Genomic DNA, 22,051 nt, shown 5'->3' with positions numbered 1-22,051 from the left:
GATCTGTCTCTGTCTTATCCTTGGCTTTGACAATATGAAAGTGACTGAAGTATGAGCGGTCCTAGTAATGCCATTCCTTCTGCAGCCAGTCCCTGCTATGAATGGTGTGGAAATGTTGCTCCTAGGGTCGGTTGGTGCATGCATTTCAGTGGACTTGGCAGACTGATATGTAATAGCAACTTCTGGCTCGGTGAGGAAAGCAAAAGGAAACTACCTCATTTCCCTAGTGTGCCTCTTCAGTGATGCCTAGGCCATCTATGACAGCTGATGGCAAAGCTGTTGAGGATCCAACCAGCCTTAGGGCTGAAGACTGAACATACACATACAACATACCATACGCTAGTTATCAACTTGTGGTTTGGCACGCTTTCAACAACATGGCTATATTCAGGAGTGGCTTCTACTGCACACACACCAGCTGGGAATATCAGAGACGATCTCCAGAAACCATTTGGAAATAGCTTCACACAGTTTGGACTCTATAGTCAGGAACAAAAATATTTTTAAAAGGTTCAAAAAGACGGGACCTCAAATGCTCTCGGTCTCAATTGCAGTGCATGGCTGACGAGATGACAGTGAAGATAACGTCACTTGGAATGATGACACGCCGAAAGCAGGGAAGTTAGCAGCGCAAGACAATTTAAATGAAAGCAGTGAACAGGTTTACTGTCTGGTAGGCCTACTGCTCAAATGAAAGAGACAAATGACTGGCCATTGAGTTATTTTGTATCACTATTATATAATATAATACGATACCCTTATCCCTTTTCTCTATGGGGTCGAGTATGAAGTGGGACGAATCTTTGTAGCGAGTTTTTACGACCGTATGCCCTTCCTGACGTTGACCTCATCAGAGGAATTAATAAGTTGAAGTGAATGACGTGATATGAGTAACTAGAACGGATTATGTTTACTTTATATGTAGACCTAAAAGTCGTGTTCACCATTTATTGGCTTTTTACATTTAGAAATACTGCCTTCCCAAAAAATAGCCAGTATAACTCAAATACATTCATAGGTTTGTTAAAGAACAGTGTAGAATGTTTACATGTACAATTTCTTGCTCTTTATAGCCTAAAAGTCATGTTTCACTGCACAAAATTTGAAGTTATTGCATATTGGGCCCCCCTTCACTTTTTTTGGCTGTAAAAGTGGGGAAGAAAGGGGTCTAATATGCAAGTAAATACAGTAAATTTATTATATATTTTAACCCAAGAATTAGAATTTATCCATGTTAAACAGTCTATTCCAACAGAATCATTATTATTAACTATTACATTATATTCTTCTTTACAATCTTTCTTGTATGCAAAAATTAAAATTATTTGTTAAATGTTTAATCATTTCTTCTGTATTAAAAATTCCTGCAAAATCTTGTCTTATATCTGAGATAATAGTGTTCTTTTTTTAAGTTATTTAAAATATCTGGTAATTCTTTTAATAGTATATCGAGTTTAACATGTACTAATTCTATTTATAGCCAGGCTGAGTGGCTCAGACGGTTAAGGCGCTGGCCTTCTGACCCCAACTTGGCAGGTTTGATCCTGGCTCAGTCCGATGGTATTTGAAGGTGCTCAAATACGTCAGCCTCGTGTCGGTAGATTTACTGGCACGGAAAAGAACTCCTGCGGGACTAAAATTCTGGCACCTCGGCGTCTCCGAAAACCGTAAAAGAGTAGTTAGTGGGACGTAAAACAAATAACATTATTAATTTTATTTATAAGGAATAGCAACTGGATTAGAGTATTTTTGCTTTAACTCCATGTCCTGCTAAATTAAATTTAGAAAATCTAGATCTTATAATACTACTATGCTTCCTTTTTTTCTAAGAAATTTATTTTTTTCACTTCTCCATTGCAGTCTACAAAATCTGTTATTTTTACAAGCATAACATTATCACAAAAGGGTTCTGTAATTGGTTTAAATTCTTGTAATTTTTTTGTTCTCCATTTATGTAATTTAATATCTCCAATATTTGTAATAGGATTCAAGTTATTTAAATTTTCTGTTAGTAACCATAATCCAAATCTTTCGTTGGTTGGTTTTGTTTTATTTCCAAGAAGTTCTGTTATAGAGTATTTATTTATGGTAGCAGACATTATGTTTTTGGCTTCCATTTATTAGAAAGAAAAAAGTAGCGGAAAATTTATCCTTAGAAATTTTTATTAACTTGTGTGCATTAGAAATATACTAAAACTTTTTATTAACCTGCATAAATAGAGGTAGCTGAAATACGGCAGCGGAAAGCATAGCAGGATGCTTCTTTTTTTTTACCTATATGATTTTTTTTAGATGTTCCAAAAGTGTTTTCACCCCTTAGTGGAAATACGTTGAACGTACCCACTTACTACTTATACATGCTATAGTGTACCTCTTACTGAATTACTACATTTAAAAATAAGTCAATTCTTACTTTGTTTCCCAAAATTCTAGTTAATTTCTTTTAATACCTTAAATGTAGCCTAATTCCAATGTTATTAAACTTGTGTTTTGTATAATTTGTTTCTTGATATATGGAACTATTTATGGTACTTAAATACTTTCATTCACATGTTACCTACATACACTACAAATACATGTAATTTTCCTGTTGTAGACAAGTTTTGATCTGAAGAGTGCTTTACATCCACATGAAATGGTATTATATTGCTGTGGTAAAATAATTTTGCATCTCTGTGAATTTATTAAATGCCTCCACAATCATCTATTTATAACTAGCTCCGAGACCACATTTAGTTCCATACCTCATATCTTTATATCATTATAAACTGAGTCTATTGTTGTCTTGGTCTCCCTCTACCTCTCTTACCCTCCATGACAGAGTCTCAATCTCACTTATACTACGATCCTGGGAGAATACACATCCTGAATGCACAAAATGATCTACCTGGTCCAATTTTGTATTCCCCATCGAATATTTCTCTTAGGCTTTCTTCCCCACTGCCATCACTTTAGTCTTGAAAAGGCTAAGTTACATATCATAGTCATTGCACCTATTTTCAAGTTCCAAGATATTAGATTGCAGGCTTTCAGCACAGTCTGCCATTAAGACCAAGTTGTAAGCATAGGCCAAACTGCTAACCACATTTCCACTTAACAAGAAGTTAAAGGATTACAGCCTTGTCTAACCCCTTTAAGTACCTTGAACCAAGAACTCGCTCTGCCATCAATTCTCACTCCAGCCCAATTGTCAACATAGTGTTTTTGCTAGCTTTTAATAATCTACCCGAAATCCCATAATCCCCTAGTACGGCCAACATCTTTTTCCTCAGTACCCTGTCACATTCCTTCTTTAGATCTGCGACACACGAACATAACGGTCTATATTCCTCAAAGCATTTTTCAATTACCTGGTACATACTTGAAAATCTGATCTTGATATCCCCCTGTGTTGTCTGAAACCACACTGGTTTTCATCCAACTTACTCTCGACCACTGATTGCTCCCTCCCTTCCAAAACGCCTGTAAACACCTTGTCTGGTATACTGATTATACTGATACCTGGATAGTTGTTGCAATCCGTCCAGATCCCTTTCCTATAAGTTGGTGCAGTTACTGCTTTAGTCCTGTCATAAGGTACCTTACTAACATTACATGCTAATCTTCTTACTCTACGAAGCCATCTCATCCTTGCCTTCCCAGTATTTTCACCATTTCAGGTCTAATTTAGTCTGTTCCTGCCACTTTATGAGAGGGGAGAATATTTACCATTCTTTCCGCTTCAAGTGTAATTTCACTAATCTCCTCCACCTCCTCCTCCTCCTCAGCTCGTTTGTTTGCGATGTCAACAAAACTGTTTCATTTTACATTGAAAACATTTTTAAAATATTAATTACACATGTCTGGTGATTCCTTGGGATCTACTATGACTTCACCTGATTTATTCATTCAACACTATTCATTTCCTTTTTCCCTTCCTTTCTAAGATACTTTATTACTGTCCAGAAAGGTTTCCTTGCTGATTGGCTGGCCTTTCCAGCTTATTTCAGGAATCTTCCCACGACTTTTTGGATTCAACAATTAATTGTTTCCCACTGTTTATTTTATATAGGTATAATTCCCTGTCTGCATCAGTCCTTATTTCGAGCCATTTCCGAAATGCCTTCTATTTGGGTTTATAAACTGCCTTTACTTTATCATTCCACAAAGATGTTGTCCTTTTCTCATCTTTACGCAGTTGTTCATAGGCATTCCCTTGGTGTTTCTACTACAGCATCTGTGAATGCCATCCATTCACTTGCTATATCCTGATATTGCTTACTGTGTATTGTTTGGAACTTCTCACTAGTCATATCCATATACTTCTGCCTAGTTTCCTCTTCCTGGAGATTTTCTACCCTTATTTGTCTGCATACGGATTTCACCTACTCTTTCCTAGGCCTAGAGACTAGAGTACTTGGTTCACTTTATATGACACAGTGGTCTGTATCTTCAAAAAATGCACGGAATACCTGCACATTCCTAACAGGTTTTCTTAATACAGAATTGGTTATGGTATAGTGTATTATGGATCAGATGCACTATACTCATGTGTGTAGTGATAAATAGCCTTATACTTGAAGGATGCATAACTGCTAATCCCATCCTAGCACAGAAGTCCAGTAAACACTTCCCATTCCTATTAGCTTCTATACCACTGTCGGCAGCCCTGAAAATGGTTTTCCGTGGTTTCCCATTTTCACACCAGGCAAATGCTGGGGCTGTACCTTAATTAAGGCCACGGCCGCTTCCTTCCAACTCCTAGCCCTTCCCTGTCCTATCGTCGCCATAAGACCTATCTGTGTCGGTGCGACGTTAAGCATCTAGCAAAAAATTAGCTTCTATACATTCCCCACATTTACCCATCTCCTTCTCATGTCCTTCAGTTCTATTTCCAACTCTCGCGTTGAAATTGCCATTAGCACTATCCTATCCTTGTTGTTGACCCTGACTATGATGTCACTCAGTGCTTCATAAAATTTGTCAACTTCATCCTCATCTGCACCCTTCACATGGTGAATATAATGAGACAATTCTCATCCTTATTCCTCCAACTGCTAAATCTGCCCTCATTTGCTGATTTATGTGCCTAACAGAAACTGTGTTGTGTGCAGTAGTTTTCCTGATCAACAGCCCTACGCTACACTCTGGCCTTCCCTTTATTAACTCTTACAGTGCCAAGGTGCCGATGCATCGGCACTTACATTCTGTACGAAAAATGCCAGGATGCCAATTCGATCGGCACCCTCGTATAAGTGGTGTAGTTATGCAGTAAGGCGCTATATTGCGCCACAAATCAAGTAGGTAGAATGTTTGTAACTGTAATTCCTTCTTATGTCATTAGATGGCACTGACATATCTTCATTTTTGCTAGTTTACTCGTCGATTTTGAGTGTGTGATCTGTGAGCGCTTGACATCTATGATCCAATATGGCAGCCTCCTTGTTTGTTTATGTCCGCTTGTTGTGACTTGTTTTCAATAATTTTACGTTCTAATTGACGCATTTGAGTTACTTATCGTAATATATTAACGTTATTGTTATTTCTACTGTATTTATAGTTACTTAGCAATTTATTTAGGTCGTAGTAAAGTTGTAAATAGTACATTTATGACAACAAGGCATGTCGTCACGTAGGCCTAATTCGGGAGAAGAAATTGAGGAACTTTTGGGGTGGTTTGAAGATGTAAGCGACTCTAATTTTATCGAAAGTGATGAATGTGATGTTTTTGGGGTCTTCAGATAGCGCACCAGGGATGATGAAGCCGTGCCATTGGCTAATGGGCTTACAACATTTCGTGTAACATCAAAGAGTTATAGTAACAGTGCTAATGAAAATGTCAGTGAAAGTGAAATAGATGGTTATTGGACTGAATGCATATTCCCTGAAAGTAATATTGTCCATCCCTACCATTTTTATCAAATCCCAGGGCCAAAACATGTAGGTCTACCTCATCCTGATGCTCCACCCATAGAATATTTCAATCTGTTCTTTACACTTTCATTCCTGACACTATTAGTTGATTTTGTATGTTATTCTTATCTTCTGAACTGTTCTGTTGTAACAAATACTGGTATTAGACACAGTTCTCTCAAATGATTACTATTACTCTCCCAAAATTCATAAAATATCCAATCGTTGACAGGTTACACTGTTGGTGTCCTTCTCTCCACATGTTCAATGTTTTTGGAAATTAGTTTATAAATTGGAAAATAGACCTACATTAACAATATAAATTGGTATATATCATCCCCGATAAGAGTTAAGATGAAATATCTTCACATTGTCACTTTGGATTTAGTGTAAAATGTGCTAATTAATTTCAAATTATGTTTTCCCTTTCTTTAAATAAAAAATAATGTTATTTTTGTGCACAATATTCCACAAAATTTTGTTTTTTGAAATGCAATTCATATGTTTATATTCCTTGGAATATATCAAGCTCACATACCTAATTTTACCTCCATATCTTTTAAAATGAGACGTAAATAACAAATTTTATACAGTAATGGAAAATCCATTGAAACATGCTTGGCATTCTATGCATATGACGCCCTATTATGGGTCGGCATCCAAAGGGTTAACACCTGTTAAGAAACCACTATAATTTCCTATCTCTTCCTCATTATCTCTCCTTACCCAAATATCATTAACCCCTAACACATGCAGTCACATCCTCTTTGCTGACTCAGCCAGTTCTTCTTTTCCTTTCTTTCTTTCTTTCTTTCTTTCTTTCTTTCTTTCTTTCTTTCTTTCTTTCTTTCATAAGCCCCATTAATATTGATAGCTCCCCATCGAATTCCATTTCATTTGCCAAGTTGTTTCCAAGGAGTCCCTCAAATGGAAAGGGGAGTACATTACTCCCGTAGGTCCAGGGGTTGATTAAGACATTCTGAACATGCTCATAAAATATTTTGTGAAGCAGGATGCTACCCTACTTACACATAGTCCCAGTGAGAATCTCTTCTCTATCAGATTAGGGATGGCTGGTTGATTGTGTAGTCGTAGCCACCTGAGTATAGTGAAGATCATGATTCATAATACGTTTGAAATATCCACTCCTATTCCATAGCAACTGGTATCCCGACTCTCAGGACCACTTACTAGGCCACTCTGCCTTTGCCCATGGTTCACGAACTACAGCATGACTACAGTAACCCATACCACAAACCACGAAAATACTATATAATAAAAAATGTAGTGCAATATAATTGTATTGTATTTTATTATATACGTCAAATGCACAACTCTTTCAGTTGTGATCATGTTTGTGAAGTAAAATGATTTTGGCCCAGCACATGTGAAATTTTCTGCGAAGCACTGTGCTCTGAGTTGGTCGGATGACATAACAATATAACCAAAAACTAACCCATGGCACTACAGTCCTGAAGGGGCTTGGCCTACCAAGCGACTGCTGCTCAGCCCAAAGGCTTGCAGATTACGAGGTGGCATGTGGTCAGCACGACGAATCCTCTCAACCATTATTCTTGGCTTTCTTAGACCAGGGCCGCTATCTCACCGTCGGATAGCTCCTCAATTCTAATCAAATAGGCTGAGTGGACCTTGAACCAGCCCTCAGATCCAGGTAAAAATCCCTGGCCTGGCCAGGAATCGAACCCGGGGCCTTCGCGTAAGAAGCAGGCGCGCTACTCCTACACCTCGGGGCCGGCGACATAACAGTATAGTAGCCACTTTGTTAGACCATCTTGTGTAACCTCTCAAAACCAAAATGTTCCAAATTTGATGCAGAACATAGATGTCAGCATATGCATATAACATGAAATTATGTGATGGTGATGGGCCTGGGTCCATTGGCCTCACCTCTAAATACATGCCCTCAGTCCGGTGGTATTTAAAGGTGGTCAAATACGTCAGGCCCGTGTCGGTAGATTTACTGGCACGTAAAGGAACTCCTGCGGGACAAAATTCTGGCACCTCGGCGTGTCTGAAAACCGTAAAAGTAGTTAGTGGGACGTAAAGCAAATAACGTTGTTAAATCCATGCCTGCCCGTAGCATTACTGTATGGCATCTAGGCCAGTTGCTCTTCCTGGCTTCATATCCTTTGAAGAAGTCTTTACGACGACGTAAATTTGTACGATGACTCCTTCCCTGGCGCTAATGTTTGGGATTGGTGAGTGGAGGAAATTTGAAGGAGCTTTATCGGTGTTTTCTTGTTCCTTCCAATCTATCAGCAAATTGCTCAAGTTTCTTAGAGTTTTTTCCATACAGAGCGGCTTTTATTACTGTCTAATCTTCATTTCCCTACAGGCTATTGTGTAGGTATTTGAACAATACTGTATTACAATAAATTATAGAGAAACTGTCGTAACCCTTTCTTCTTGGGTGCAACATCTTTGACATAATTCCAAACCCATGTGTCTTCGTCGTCGTCCTGGCTTCGATGTACAGAGAATGGAATGTACAACTGCATAAGCAGCCTCTTTCACAGCCCTGCTTTCTTTGACTGTGATATTGGGTATCAATGTTATTCTTATTATGATATCAGTCTCCTCCTGTTTGAAGTGCCAATATTTGTTTCTCTCTGGTCCTGTTCCTTCTGCACGTTTGATTTTTGATGGCTTGATGTATAACTTGTAGGTGATTGGTTGGTGGTCCGTTGCAACTCTTTAGTCTGGTACTTCTAGTGTTTTTCACATATCTGTGAAGGTCTTGGTGCCTGTCAAATATGCAGTCATTTTATGCTGCCTTTGTGCCATTGTAGTAGGCTACATAATTAAATGTGAATCACATTTTTTGAACGACACGTGATTTTTCATGTTGCATTGGATAAGTCATGTAAGACTCTTTAGGTGAGCAGGTGTGGATATTATTAATAGCTAAATGAAACTAAACCTTCATTTTCATGGCTGAGTTTTATTTTAGCGTTCACCTCCAAAATTATTCAGTATTCTGGAAAGTTCTAATTTTTTTTTTTGGCAGATATATGCTCCGCATAGAATTTCACGTACCTTTCCACAGTCTGCAAGATGACAGTTAAATACTTCATAAATTTCAGTTGCTGTCAATGCTAGCTGTATATTCTCACTTATATTGATGAACAAAAGTTGATAGCATCAAGCTACTCTTCAGTAGAAAAATTATGAGACTGCTCAGGCATGTAGAAAATATATCGTTGTGATGTATGAAGAATGTACTAGTGTTGAATCAGTGATTCAGGGATAGTTGTTGAAAGTAACAGACAGGATTTCAGCTTAGAAGAGGACCTTTAGCAGTAGAGGTGGTTATCATAAAATTACACCAACCTAGACTAATGACTCCTGAGTTAGCATAGACTTTGAATTTCTAGAATTTCTAGAAGTAATACATGATCACTTAGTGAAGCTTGTGTTTTCTTATTCTGATGTTCATATCCCATACAGCTTGTCAAAGAAAATCTGCATGGACTGGTATTCTCTGTGTGATATCTTTGCTAATTCCTCTTAAATAATACCATGAAATGATTTGAAAAATGGATTGTGTCTTATGCTGTGAAATCAATTTATTATTTTTATTTTTTCTCCTAAGGGAGTCTCTTTCAGAAGACACTAAAACTGGTCTTATAGTGCTACTTGACATTAAAACATTTTGAAATTTTTTGTATTTCATTTTATCCAGATGGCATTATGACATAAATCAAAAATTGGTTGTTGCTCTCTTGATGAACCAAATATAGGAAAAATATTCAGTATGATTGCCAGTTTCAATAAACTTTGATCTAAAATGAGACCCCTGACTCCTTTTGAATTTTCTCTATCAGAGAAACTTGCATTTTCACTAGACATAAGGACTCTCGTTTAGTTTGTTGGTAAAAAGTAGAGTATTCAATTAATTTGCCATAGCTAAATATTAATAAAACATTGAAAGAACATATCGTTGTTGCACCTGCGAAAACTGCTATGTGAAATATTTCTGCTTAGAACTTTTGCCAGTAAGGTTCTGTCATCTAAGACTCAACATAGTGCAAGTATTTCAAGTAATTCTCGTTCTTATTATATATGTGCTGTGTATATGTATTTCTTTTGCAGGTGCAACGACTATATTTGTTGTTCATCCAAGAATTAATGAAAATGATATCTTTTCAAACTCCAAATAAAATGTTGCTTGCGTTTTTGAAAAACATATGGTTTTCCTTAAAAGTGCAAGAGCTGGTGGTGTTCTGTTCAGTTATGATGTTTGAATTGGACAAGAACTATAGCAGATTTACTAGGTTTACTGTACTTGTAAGATTCTCTGGTGGGTTTGTTTACATTACACCAGAAATTGGTGGTAGTTTGGTATGGTTTTGTATAATCATCAGCAACTTTGCATGCTTAGAGCATGTGAAATATGTTTATGTATTCATGTGTTTACAAATTAGCTATATTTTCTCTTCCTCATGGGCAGGTAATGATTTCTTGATAGCTGCTGTTTCAATTTAATGGGAACTATAGCAATACTATTGGTATTTTCTCTGGTCATAGGACTCCGAGAAATTGGACAAAGGATATTTTAGTCGGTAGCTTCTATATACTTATTGACATGTGAAAATTAGCCTACATGTTTCTGGCTCATTTTGTCTGAACCATGACAAACTGCTGGAAAATTTGACATTTCTGTTGACATGAACACAAAAGACTATCATCTAGTATTCCGGGCTGTGAAATGTTAATAAAAACATACATTTTGCCACACTCAGTACTTGTGAAAGAATGCTCTTTAGAAAAAGTTAAATAAGATGATATTAAAATGAATAATACTGTAGATCTTAATCACAGTTTTCTGATTCTTATTGGTGGTTGATGAAACAGTAACTGAACACTAGAACCTACAGGAATCCAACTTGTTGACATTCACACATTATGGAAGAGATCCTGAGAGACTGCAGTTTGAGTGAAGCCAGTGTTAAGAGGATTCAAAATTCAAATGATTAAAGTATCTTAACTCTTATCATGATTAAATTTTAAGTCACATTTCTTCAAAATTGCTCTCATGTGATAGCTGTTGAAATGAATTATTCATTTTTTTATGATTAATGCTTATAAATCATTTTTGATGCAGCCTTCATTTAAAACTAGCAGTTACTCGTGGCTGCGCTCGCATGGATTTTGTAAAATAATAAAAGTAATCGTTCCTCGGTACTGTACTACGACATTATCTGAAAATCCCTAATGTATAAACGTTCAGCGATAAATTGAGTTTCATTTACCCCACAAACTCCTTGTAAATTACGTTTGTGCTATTGCCTTTTGGGGCTAAGATGACCATGCAACATAGAACTGTACATATGAGAAACAGTCTTCTCTCTAATCAGAAAAAATGCTTATTTTTAAAGGAGATTCCAAATATCTATCTCCACGTCGTAACGTTCTCAGCTTTTGAGATAGGCTGTGACAATCCCCATAAAAGAAATTAACCTCTTTATCAGTCCTTCCCATTTTCCGAAAACAAAAAGAAACTCATGTTCCTTTACTTTTAAAGGAGATTCCAAATACTAATTTTTGCATCTGTAACATCATCAGCTTGTGAGATATAAGCATCCTCATTAAAAATTATTCAATTCGTTTCACCCCCCCCCCGTTAAGTGCCTTTTCCGAAAAGAAGAAGTATTGTGTTCCTGTATTTTTAAAAGGCTTTCCATATACCAAGTTTCATGTCTGTAACATGCTAAGTTTTTGACGTATACTGCAGATATACCGGTACTCATTTTCAAAATTCACCCACTTCTTCAATTCTTTTCAACCCCTTAAGTGGATTTTCCAAAAACAAAAAAGTACGTGCTTTTATTTTTAATGGAGATTCATTATACGGTACCAACTTTCACGCCTGTAACATCTTCAGTTTCTGAGATGTAAGTATCCTCTTAAACAGAATTCAACTCCTTCCTTACTTACTTTCACCCTTCCCCCCACCAAGTTGATTTTCCGAAAACAAAAACGTAAGTGTTTATTTTTAAATGAGATTCCAAATACCAAGTTTCAAGTCTGTAACATCTTTATCTTTTAGAGATTTATATAAGTATCCTCATACAAATAATTCAACAAATATTTCAATTCTTTCCCCCCGTAAGTGGATTTCCAAAAACAAAAGAAGATGTGTTTCTTTATTGTTAAAGGAGATTCCGAATACCAATATTCACATCTATAACATCTTTTTGAGATATAAGTATCCTCAGAAAAAGAATTCAACTCATTTTTCACCCTACTCCTCTTTAGTTGATTCCCCCTCCCAAATGCGTGTTTCTGTATTTTAAAAGGAGATTCCAAACACGAATTTTCACGTCTGTAACCATCGGTTTTTGAGACCTAAGTATCCACATTAAAAGAATTCAATTTTTTCACTCCTTTCACCCTCCCACCTTAAGTGAATTTTCCAAAAAGAAAAAATATGTGTTTACTTATAAAGGAGCTTCTAAATACCAATTATCACGACTTTAACATGTTTAATTTTCTAGATATTTGTCTTCATAAAAGGAATTCAATTCCTTTTCACCCCCTCCCCCCAAAGTTTATTTTCCCCCTAAAATGCGATTTTCTTCATTTTAAAGGAGATTCCAAATGCCAATTTTCATGCCTGTATCAACTTAATTTTTCAGAAGGTGTAAGTATCTTCATACAAATAATTTAATAAATTTTTAAATTCTTTCACCCCTCTTAATTGGATTTTCCAAAATCAAAGGAATATGTGTTACTTTACTTTTAAAAGGGATTCCAAAAACCAATTTTCATGTCTGCAACATCTCAAGTTTTTTTAGATATAAGTAGACTCATGCAAATAATTTCACTAATTTTTCAATTTTTTCACCCTCGCATAAGTGGATTTTCCGAAAACAGAAAATATGCATTTTTTCATGAGATTCCAATCACCAATTTTTACGTCTGTACCGTCTTCAGTTTTTGAGATATCAGTATCCTAATACAAAGAATTCAACCTACTTTTCAGTCCTTTCTACCCGCCCATCCCCCTCCCCCAAGTGTTTTTTCCTAAAACAAAACATATGCGTTTCTTATTTTCGAAAGGGATTAAAAATACCAATTTTCACTTCTGTAACATGTTATATTTTTGAGATATGCTGTAGATATTCTCATTCTAAAAGTTCATCCCCTTTTTTTCTTGTTCCCTTTAAGTAGGTTTTCCGAAAAAAATATCTACGTCTCTTTACTTTTACACGAGTACCAGTTTTCAAGTCTGTAACATGTTAAGTGTCTGAGATATATTGTAGTCCTAGATATAATTTTTCAAATTTCCACCCCCTTTGTCACACCCGTTCACCCCCTATTCATTGGATTTTTCAAAAACAAAAGAATATGTGTTTCTTTGTTTTTAAAGGAGATTCCAAATACCAATTTTCATGTCTGTAACATCTTCAGTTTTTGAGATATAAGTATCCTCATAAAAGATATTCAACCAATTTTCCCACTTTTTTCAACCCCCTTAACAGGATTTTGCGAAAACAAAAAAATTAACAAGTGTTTCCTTATTTTTAAAGGGGATTTCAAATACCAAGTTTTACATCTGTAAACTTTTAAGTTTTTGAGATATAGATATCCTCTTTCAAAATTTCACCCCTCGCCCCTTTTTCACACCCTTAGCAACAAAAAATACGTGTTTTTTATTTTTAAAGGAGATTCGTAATACCAAATTTTACATCTGTAAACTTTTAAAGTTTTGAGATATAGATACAGTAATTTTAAAAAAATTTCTAAAAATTCGCCCCATTTGTCACTCCTGTTTAACCCCCATTAATTGGATTTTTCAAAAACAAAAAATACATGTTTCTTTATTTTTAAAGGAGATTCTAAATACCAATTTTCAGGTCTGTAATATCTTCAGTTTCTGAGATATAAGTATCCTCATTAAAGGCATTCAACCCATTTTTCACCCTTTTTCACCCCTCCTAGTGGGATTTTCTGAAAACAAAAAAATACGTGTTTCTTTATTTTTAATGGAGAATCTAAATACCAATTTCTACATCTGTAAACTTTTAAAGTTTCGAGATACAGATATACTCATTTTTAAAATTCACCCCCCTTTTCACCCCGTTAGTGACGGAATATCCAAAATTCCTCCCTTAGTGAGTACCTACATTGTAATATAAATGTTTCCTCAAAATTTTATGTCCAGTAGTTTTATCTCTGCGATGATGAATCAGCCAGTCAGTCAGGACAAGTTATTTTACATATGTTGATGTTAAAATAACTGTGAATATAGTGAGTGGTCTCATTAAATCCCAACTTATAAATCTCATATTTTGTCCCGTATTGGCTCAACACAACTAAGGTTAAGTTATAAGGAGATCCCCACCTTCCAGTATAATAATAAATATAAAAATTGACTAGTATTGGAAGGTGGTAATCTCCTTATAACTTAACCTCATTAAATCCATCACTATAATGGATCCATTATCATTTTCATGACTGTTGAGTAGGCAAGTTTAGTCATTCATTCATTCATTCATTCATTCATTCATTCATATTTAATTTCAGAACATTCCATTGCTAATATGGACACACCAAAGCGCAGATCATGGGACAGTTCCAAGACTTTCCTGACGAGTCAACCAGAAGAAGAGGAGCCTATAGAAAATACAACACAAACTCTCCCTCCTCATCATTCTCCGTCATCAACATTACCTAGAAAGCCATCTGAGGATCCTGTCAACTTTGGTGAGACTGTGGATCAGGAAAAGAAGGATGAGGAAAAAGAAAAGGAAAAGGAAAAAGAGATGTCGAAGCTTGCTCGGAAGTTCAAAAATTTTCGCAGAGGTAATAATCCACATAAAAATAGTATAACTGAAATCCTTGTAGTTAGTATTACACCCTTCCCGCATCCAGGATAGGTGACATAAAGAAATCCCTACCAGATATCAGGGTTCATTATTTCGATCTTCATTTGCCTGGTGTGAAAATGGGAAACCACAGAAAACCATCTTCAGGGCTGCCGACAGTGGGGTTCGAACCTACTATCTCCCGAATACTGGATACTGACCGCACTTAAGCGACTGCAGCTATCGAGCTCGGTCTAAAAAGTTCTATCTCTCATTAGGATTGATGGACGTCTCCATCTGATGTATCATTAAATTGCAAGAGAACTGATAATTCAACAATTTAAATCTAAGTTGACATACATTATAACGGAAAACTTCAAATAACACATAATATCTTAACTATTAACATTTATTCAAGAAATAATTACGTAGATAAAGAAAATAAAACTTTGAGAATAAGTTTGGAAATTAACTGATATTTGTTCTTCTGGAATGTACTAACCATCTAGGCTCATATTATTTGCATTGATTGTGTTGTTATCACAATTGAAAATAGTTATTGTTTATATTTAATTAATCATTCATGAACAAAATTATAAAATAAATTTTAGCATGGGAAGTTATTTGTTACATTGATCTGAAAGATCATTCTATACATCAGTTCTTGTTGATTCTTTCTTAGGACAAGCTTGTTTGGAAAGTATTAATGTTTTGGTTTGGTAGCATTTCAAGATAAGCTTCCGGAAAATGGTAAGTTTCTCTATCGACAACATAAATCTGCTTCTCTTTTAAATTAAATTATTATATTAACAATTGTCATATTTGATATTAATTCAATATTAAGCGCAAATCATCATTGGACGTAAATAACAAGGTGATAATATTCTGATATATGCCCAAATGTATCAGTAAATGACCTAATGTGCGAGTTGTTCTAAGTATCTTGCCTAGGGAAAGTGATCTTTGAAGACTACTTCAATTATATTTGTTATATAATATGGTAATAATTATCCATGTTAACCTATGCATACCATCATTATTTTGGGAAAATGTGATTTCAAACTAGAAGCATCAAGTTAAAATATCCAGGTGAGTAACATCAATTTTATAAGGATTCCTTTGATGATCTTAATCTATAACAACATTACATGTTATGTGTTACCATGTCACCATTAACATCTGATATGGATTCTCGGACAATACATTATTATTGCATAATAAACGTATATGATCCTACTGTGTGTCAATATTTCTTTCGTAACATTTCAACTACATCATTTACCTCTCATATTTCGTTGTAGCATTACTTATTCCTTCAATATATTCCCCATTTTCTTCATATAACATCATAATATCTTCATCATAAATCATAACTCATTTTATCTCATATCTCTTCATATTCTTTCATAGATTTCACATATACCATATAATCCCGAATACCACTCGCCACCGAATAAGACCCGCACCCTAACTTTGAGACAGCAAAATACGGAAAAAAAATCAATTAACTTACATACCTATTTAATTTTCTTCAAATATACCACAAGCATAGATTCAAACATCTTATAATTAATAAAACCACAAAAATTGTAAATAAAATCAGTCCAATACTAAGATCATTCACCATTCACCGTCGTCATCTGAAGTTTCACCATAGGAACTTTTGTTGCTGGCTTCTTTCCACAAATAGTTATCCTTACTACCGTCCACTAAATTTGAAATTCCACATTTCTTAAAGCTTTTGGACACTAGATTGTTGGGAATGCGCGCCCATACGGTCTTGATCCAGCTGCATATTAGTCCCACCTCAGGCCTCTTCACTCGTCTAGTTGGTGTTAACGCATGATCACCATCAGACATCCATTCTGTGTACAACTGTTTCATTGCAGTTTTGAAAGGCTGGTTCATGCACACATCCCACGGCTGTAGGATAGAAGTGAGTCCTCCGGGAATTATTGCAAGATCGGTTTTTCCTTTCCTCATCCTATCTTTTACGGCGTCAGTTGTATGTACTCGGTAACTGTCCAGCACAAGCATGTTTCGTTTTTGTAACAAAGCTCCCGGGCGACATTGCCAAACGCACTTCACCCAGTCCTCAACTAACGCACTGTCCATCCAGCCGGACTCATGTGTTCTAACAATAACATCAGACGGCAAGTTTCCTTTCGGAAGCGTTTTCCTTTTCAGAACCACATATGGAGGGAGTTTGGTTCCATCCGCTAATATGCACAACATTACCGTGCATCGTTGCTTTTCGTTACCACCTGTTCTGATTGTTACACGTTTAGAACCCTTCGTACCCACTGTATTTTCCAATGACATTTCACAATAGACAGGTGTCTGGTCAGCATTCCCAATTTGCGACAGCAAATAAGAATTTTACTTCCTCAAATGAATAAGGTGACGCTGAAAGGCCGTTCATTTTTCTTCATATGCCCCAGGGAAACATTGTGAAATAGACGTACGTCTCAGAATACACAATCCCGTTCTCCGATAAAAGTTTCGGATCTATCCACGGCTTGCACTAAAACCCTGTGTTTTTGAGTTCATTTGAGATCTCTAGCGCTTTCAATTGACACATTTCATTAGAAACACTATATCCAAACTCGCGTTTTACTATCACAAATTTATGGAGTCGTTTTTCAATTTCCGGAACCACTGCACTCTGCCCGCGGAAAGCTCTGCGATCGCTGTTACTTTTTAGAAGTTTTTCCTTCTTCCGCCAATCATGAATACACGATTCATCAATATCATACTTTCTGCCAACGGGGCACAAACATTGGAATCCCCCATGACCAAAGACTCAACCCTACCCACCTCATATGATCCCCTCCCCTCCTGGTCAGCCCTATCTTTCCTGATGGCTGCAGAAGCTACTTCCTCCTCCCTTTTCTGCCTTCCATGACCCTCTTTCACCTGTCTTTTACTATCCTCTACTCCACATTTCCCTTTCCTACCTTTTCCTTTCCTCTTACTTTCACCCTTCTCAGCAACAGTTCTCTATTCCTCATCATCCGTCTGTTGTTCGACCTGCAGTGACTCGTACCGATTTCTCACAGCACCTGTCCTGAATTCTGATCCTGAATAGAGCCCTTAGACTGCAATGTTTTTCCCCTTAAAAAATTAGACCACCTGTCTTCTACAGTTCCCCCCTTTCCTTCCCATCCCTCTTTTATACCTACTGTATCCTGTGCATTGTTTGAGGGAGGCCTACTTTCCTTCCTGTTCTCTGAGAAAATCCTAATTATGTCCCTCAAACTCTCCAACTCCTCTCTCATACTCCTTAATGCCTAGCCACACCCACAGTTCCTACATTTGCACTCCTTAGTCATTCTTTACAGAATAAAGACAAGAAAAATGAAAGGTTACTACAAAAATATCACACGACAATAAGGTAATTAATATATTACTACACAACAATACTACTTAGTTTTTTTTTTTTTTTTTTTTTTTTGTTAGGGGCTTTACGTCGCACAGACACAGATAGGTCTTATGGCGACGATGGGATAGGAAAGGTCTAGGAGTTGGAAGGAAGCGGCCGTGGCCTTAATTAAGGTACAGCCCCAGCATTTGCCTGGTGTGAAAATGGGGAAACCACGGAAAACCATCTTCAGGGCTGCCGATAGTGGGATTCGAACCTACTATCTCCCGGATGCAAGCTCACAGCCACGCACCTCTACGCGCACGGCCAACTCGCCCGGTACAATACTACTTAGTCATACCATATTTTTATCCAACAACACCCTATCAGGATGTAAACTGCCGTTACAGAGAATAAGCAGGCCTATTTTAAATAAGGTACTACAATGCTCTCAATAATGTTTAAACTACGTTCAGACGAATCCTAAGTACAATAAGAGAATAAGCATGCTAATTTCTAATAAGATACTACAATACACTACAATCAATTTTAAACGATGTTCAGATGTATCCTAATTACAATAGGTTATTACTAAGCACAAACAGAAATGAAAATTGCAATTAAAGTTTTGAATTTGCAAGATCTACTCAAGGATTACCGACAAAGTTAAATGCGTAGACAGATCAACCCGATGAGTGCTACACCCGCCTATAGGAGGGCTGATGCGGCCGATCAAGCACTGCTACGCCCATCTATGGACGGTGCACCGAGAACTTTAGTTTTTTTTTTAGTTTCACGGTTCACTCTCGAGTTACATGTGACTAGTAGAAAGGTCAGTCGGTTAAGTCGCGCATTCCTATCTACGAAATGTCACTGTAAAATTTGTCACAAATGGAACATAATTGCTTTTACACAGTTGAAGTCTAAAATCTGCAGTAAATTAAGAAATATTTTATTTTTGGAGAATATTATGTGCACCTACTTTACAAGTACCTTTGGTGCTACGCTCACAGTAACACACACGTCTTTTGTTTGTCTTACACTGTCAACAATTTTGTGTGTGATGTCTGTGTTCACTGAAGTTCTTTGCTTTCATTTCATTGCTTCAGTTGTCAATGACATCATTTCCTGAATTGTATTGCGATACGCAAGAGATTTAATAGGCGCCAATGTACATAAGAATTCTGTGGACTGGTGATTTATTGGTCCAGGGATCATGCTGTTTTCGTTCGAACAGAAATAAAAAATATTTATTGGTCTGGGGATCATGCCATTTTTCTTTCAACAAAAATAATTTTTTGTGGTACTTAAGATATTTCTCTGTAATGTGCAGCACCAAGTTGTTGAATGCGTCCTTAGTTGCTTTTCCGTAGAGTTCCAGCCATATCACTGTAATATGGTCATTTGCCTCATTGAAGAACGAAATAACATCGTGAATGCTGTTGACCTCCATTTTGCTGTTTGAATTGGCCACTCTAGTCATATGGACAAAGATAATGAGAATCCAGAGACATAGCGCTCCCATTCCTCGGTGCTAGCCCTGGACCTCAAGAAATTAACAAAAGACGGCACCAGCAGCGGAATACGACATAAAGGAATCCTGTCTGCAGACCTTAAGTATGTATTCATATTTCTCTAATAACGACGGTATTTCTTAATTTACCGCAGATTTTTCACTTCATTTAAGTAAAGGCAATTATTATGTTCCATTTGTGATAAATTTTAGTGACATTTCGTAGATAGGAATGCGCGATGTAACCAGTCAGTCAAGCTAGCGATGCTGGAACAATCTGACGTACTTAACATGCTCCGTACGAACAAAAACACAATCACTTCCTTGATCAAGTATTTCTATAGGGATAATTACAGCCACTTGACCGTCTTTTGGAACCAGTAGTTGACCAACATATCACAGCAGTGGCATCAGCTAGCTTTGACACCTCAACATTTTATCATTAACAACATCTCCATCAACAAGTCCAATACATTTTTCTATGACTTCATGATAATAACAGCCGTATTTTTTACAACGCTTGATATGTTCACACTTCAGTTGTAAATATATTTGACATTGGTCTTACCATCTTGAACTCATGTTATGAGAATTGTCAGATGTTCCCCTAGGATGAATTTACTTTCACACTCAAAGTCCTAATGGTGTGGAAGATCATTTTGGTTTTAGACGCTCACATATTCAAGATTGATCATGTTATAGTCTTAAAAACCGTTATTTCTCAGTATACTTAACAAAACTTTCTGTGCATTGTCATTATTTTGGATGTTCTTGTACAGTATTTTAAGAGGTCATTGTTCAACTTTTTTATTCTACATTTTGTAAGATTAGGTAGGTTCCACAACCAATAACTTTAAGATTGAGTTAGGCTGATGATGCCCATAAAAAGGGTGAAACATGTACCTTAAGACTTTTTAGTATTATGTAAAATTTTAACCACATAAAATAGTGGAATGTATTGAATAGGTGGTTCAGTAAATATTAGTGTAATATTTGTGATATATATCACTCTCGAGTTCCGATTCGATCTCTGGCATGTTCTGCCATCTGTTGCGCATTATGTAGAACTAATTGATCATGGCTTATAGCTTCGGGAAGTGACTTGCAGAGCTTTTTGTAGATGTCTGTGGAGTTAATTTGTGATGTAAACAAGCATGGCGGAACACCAAGTTAGTTGCTCTCGCAGCGATATTATTTCGGATCAAAGAATCATTCAGTAATTAACCATAGCGGAATTTGTTGAAGATGATTTTAATTAATTGTTAAGCGATTTTGAAAGTGAGAGTGATACAGAGTGATGAAAATATTGTAAGTGAGAAAGAAACAGAGCCTCCTTCTAAACGAAAGAAGAAAATCACAATGAGTTCGAAAGCTGTTTCATTACTATTTTCGTGGTGGACGGATGACTTTTCTCCACCAGATTTTCAAGTAACTGTGACAGACTCTGGGAGCCAAATATTGTTTGATGACTACTCCAAAATCATTAATTTTTTAAAAACTTTTGTGGCAGTGGAGTTGGTGCTGCTGGTTGTTGTTGAAACAAAACAGTATCACAAACAATGGATGGAAAACATTGAGCTCTCACCACATTCCTGGTATAGAGAGCATTTTAAAATATCAGCTTATGTACTTGTGAGGAATTACACGTATTAGTTGCCTACAGATTTTAGGAAATATTTTATTTTGGTCTCTCTACTTTGTGCAAGGATGATGTACATGCAGGCACAAAAAATGTAATTTTTTTTCTCTCAAAATAATATTGAACATAAGTGTAGGATTTTCCATTTACATTTAGATTTATAAAGAATCAGCATTGACTGTATAAACATTTTAAGCTAATCACCCCACTGATAATTTCAAAATTGAGGCTTCTACAATTTTTTTTTTACATACAAATGAAAAATTCAGCAGAGGTACCGAACAGTCAACTGGTAACTCAGCACTTAAAAGGTTAATATTGGTATTATTTTATCCGACTATGCACTAATAGAAATGAAAAGTATCGAAAGGGTTACCGTACACATAGATCACACGAATATAACAGGTAAGATAGCCTACTATCTAATATACCATATCTACACTACAATTCTCAACTGAAATGTGGTTATATGATTATTACAGCTGGTGGATTACTATTATTTTCCCTACTCTGCAGGACAGAGAATAAGTGTCCTTAAATGCTGAAAAATAAGAGGTTGTCTACAATAATTTCTCAAAAAAAAAAAAAAAACTTCTGTCAAAACTACGCCGGGAATTTGAATTGCAATTATTAGGATACAAAAATTTATTGTTAGCTAACCCTCTTAAATACTGAAAGATCAGTGGTGCGAAGTATAAATTATGGACACCTTGAACTACCTGCTCAGAACTACAAATGATAAGAATACAGGAATCAGCTGATTTTCATTTATATTTTCTTGACTACACTATACCTTTGTTTATGATTGTAACAAA

General features: G+C 36.2%; 1 protein-coding gene across 3 annotated transcripts in view; it reads left to right on the top strand.

The window, feature by feature from the left end:
• Rip11 (Rab11 interacting protein) overlaps positions 1 to 22,051 on the top strand; it is a 302,722-nt gene that overhangs the window by 151,593 nt on the left and 129,078 nt on the right. For 2 of the 3 annotated variants that reach the window (XR_010859089.2, XM_067139175.2), the window contains exon 9: positions 14,443 to 14,721. The exons of the other annotated variant lie outside the window; for it this stretch is intronic. Coding sequence is in view for 1 of the 2 variants with exons in the window: in XM_067139175.2 (XP_066995276.1) it covers positions 14,443 to 14,721 (279 nt within the window). In the remaining variant the exon portion in view is untranslated. The remainder of the gene's footprint in view (positions 1 to 14,442; positions 14,722 to 22,051) is intronic. 3 annotated transcript variants of the gene reach the window in all.

The sequence above is a fragment of the Anabrus simplex genome, chromosome 2, assembly GCF_040414725.1.
Source record: "Anabrus simplex isolate iqAnaSimp1 chromosome 2, ASM4041472v1, whole genome shotgun sequence".
Taxonomy (NCBI): Eukaryota; Metazoa; Arthropoda; class Insecta; order Orthoptera; family Tettigoniidae; genus Anabrus; species Anabrus simplex.
The sequence above is the reverse complement of the archived record's forward strand: the minus strand, read 5'-3'. Positions and strand labels throughout refer to the sequence as shown.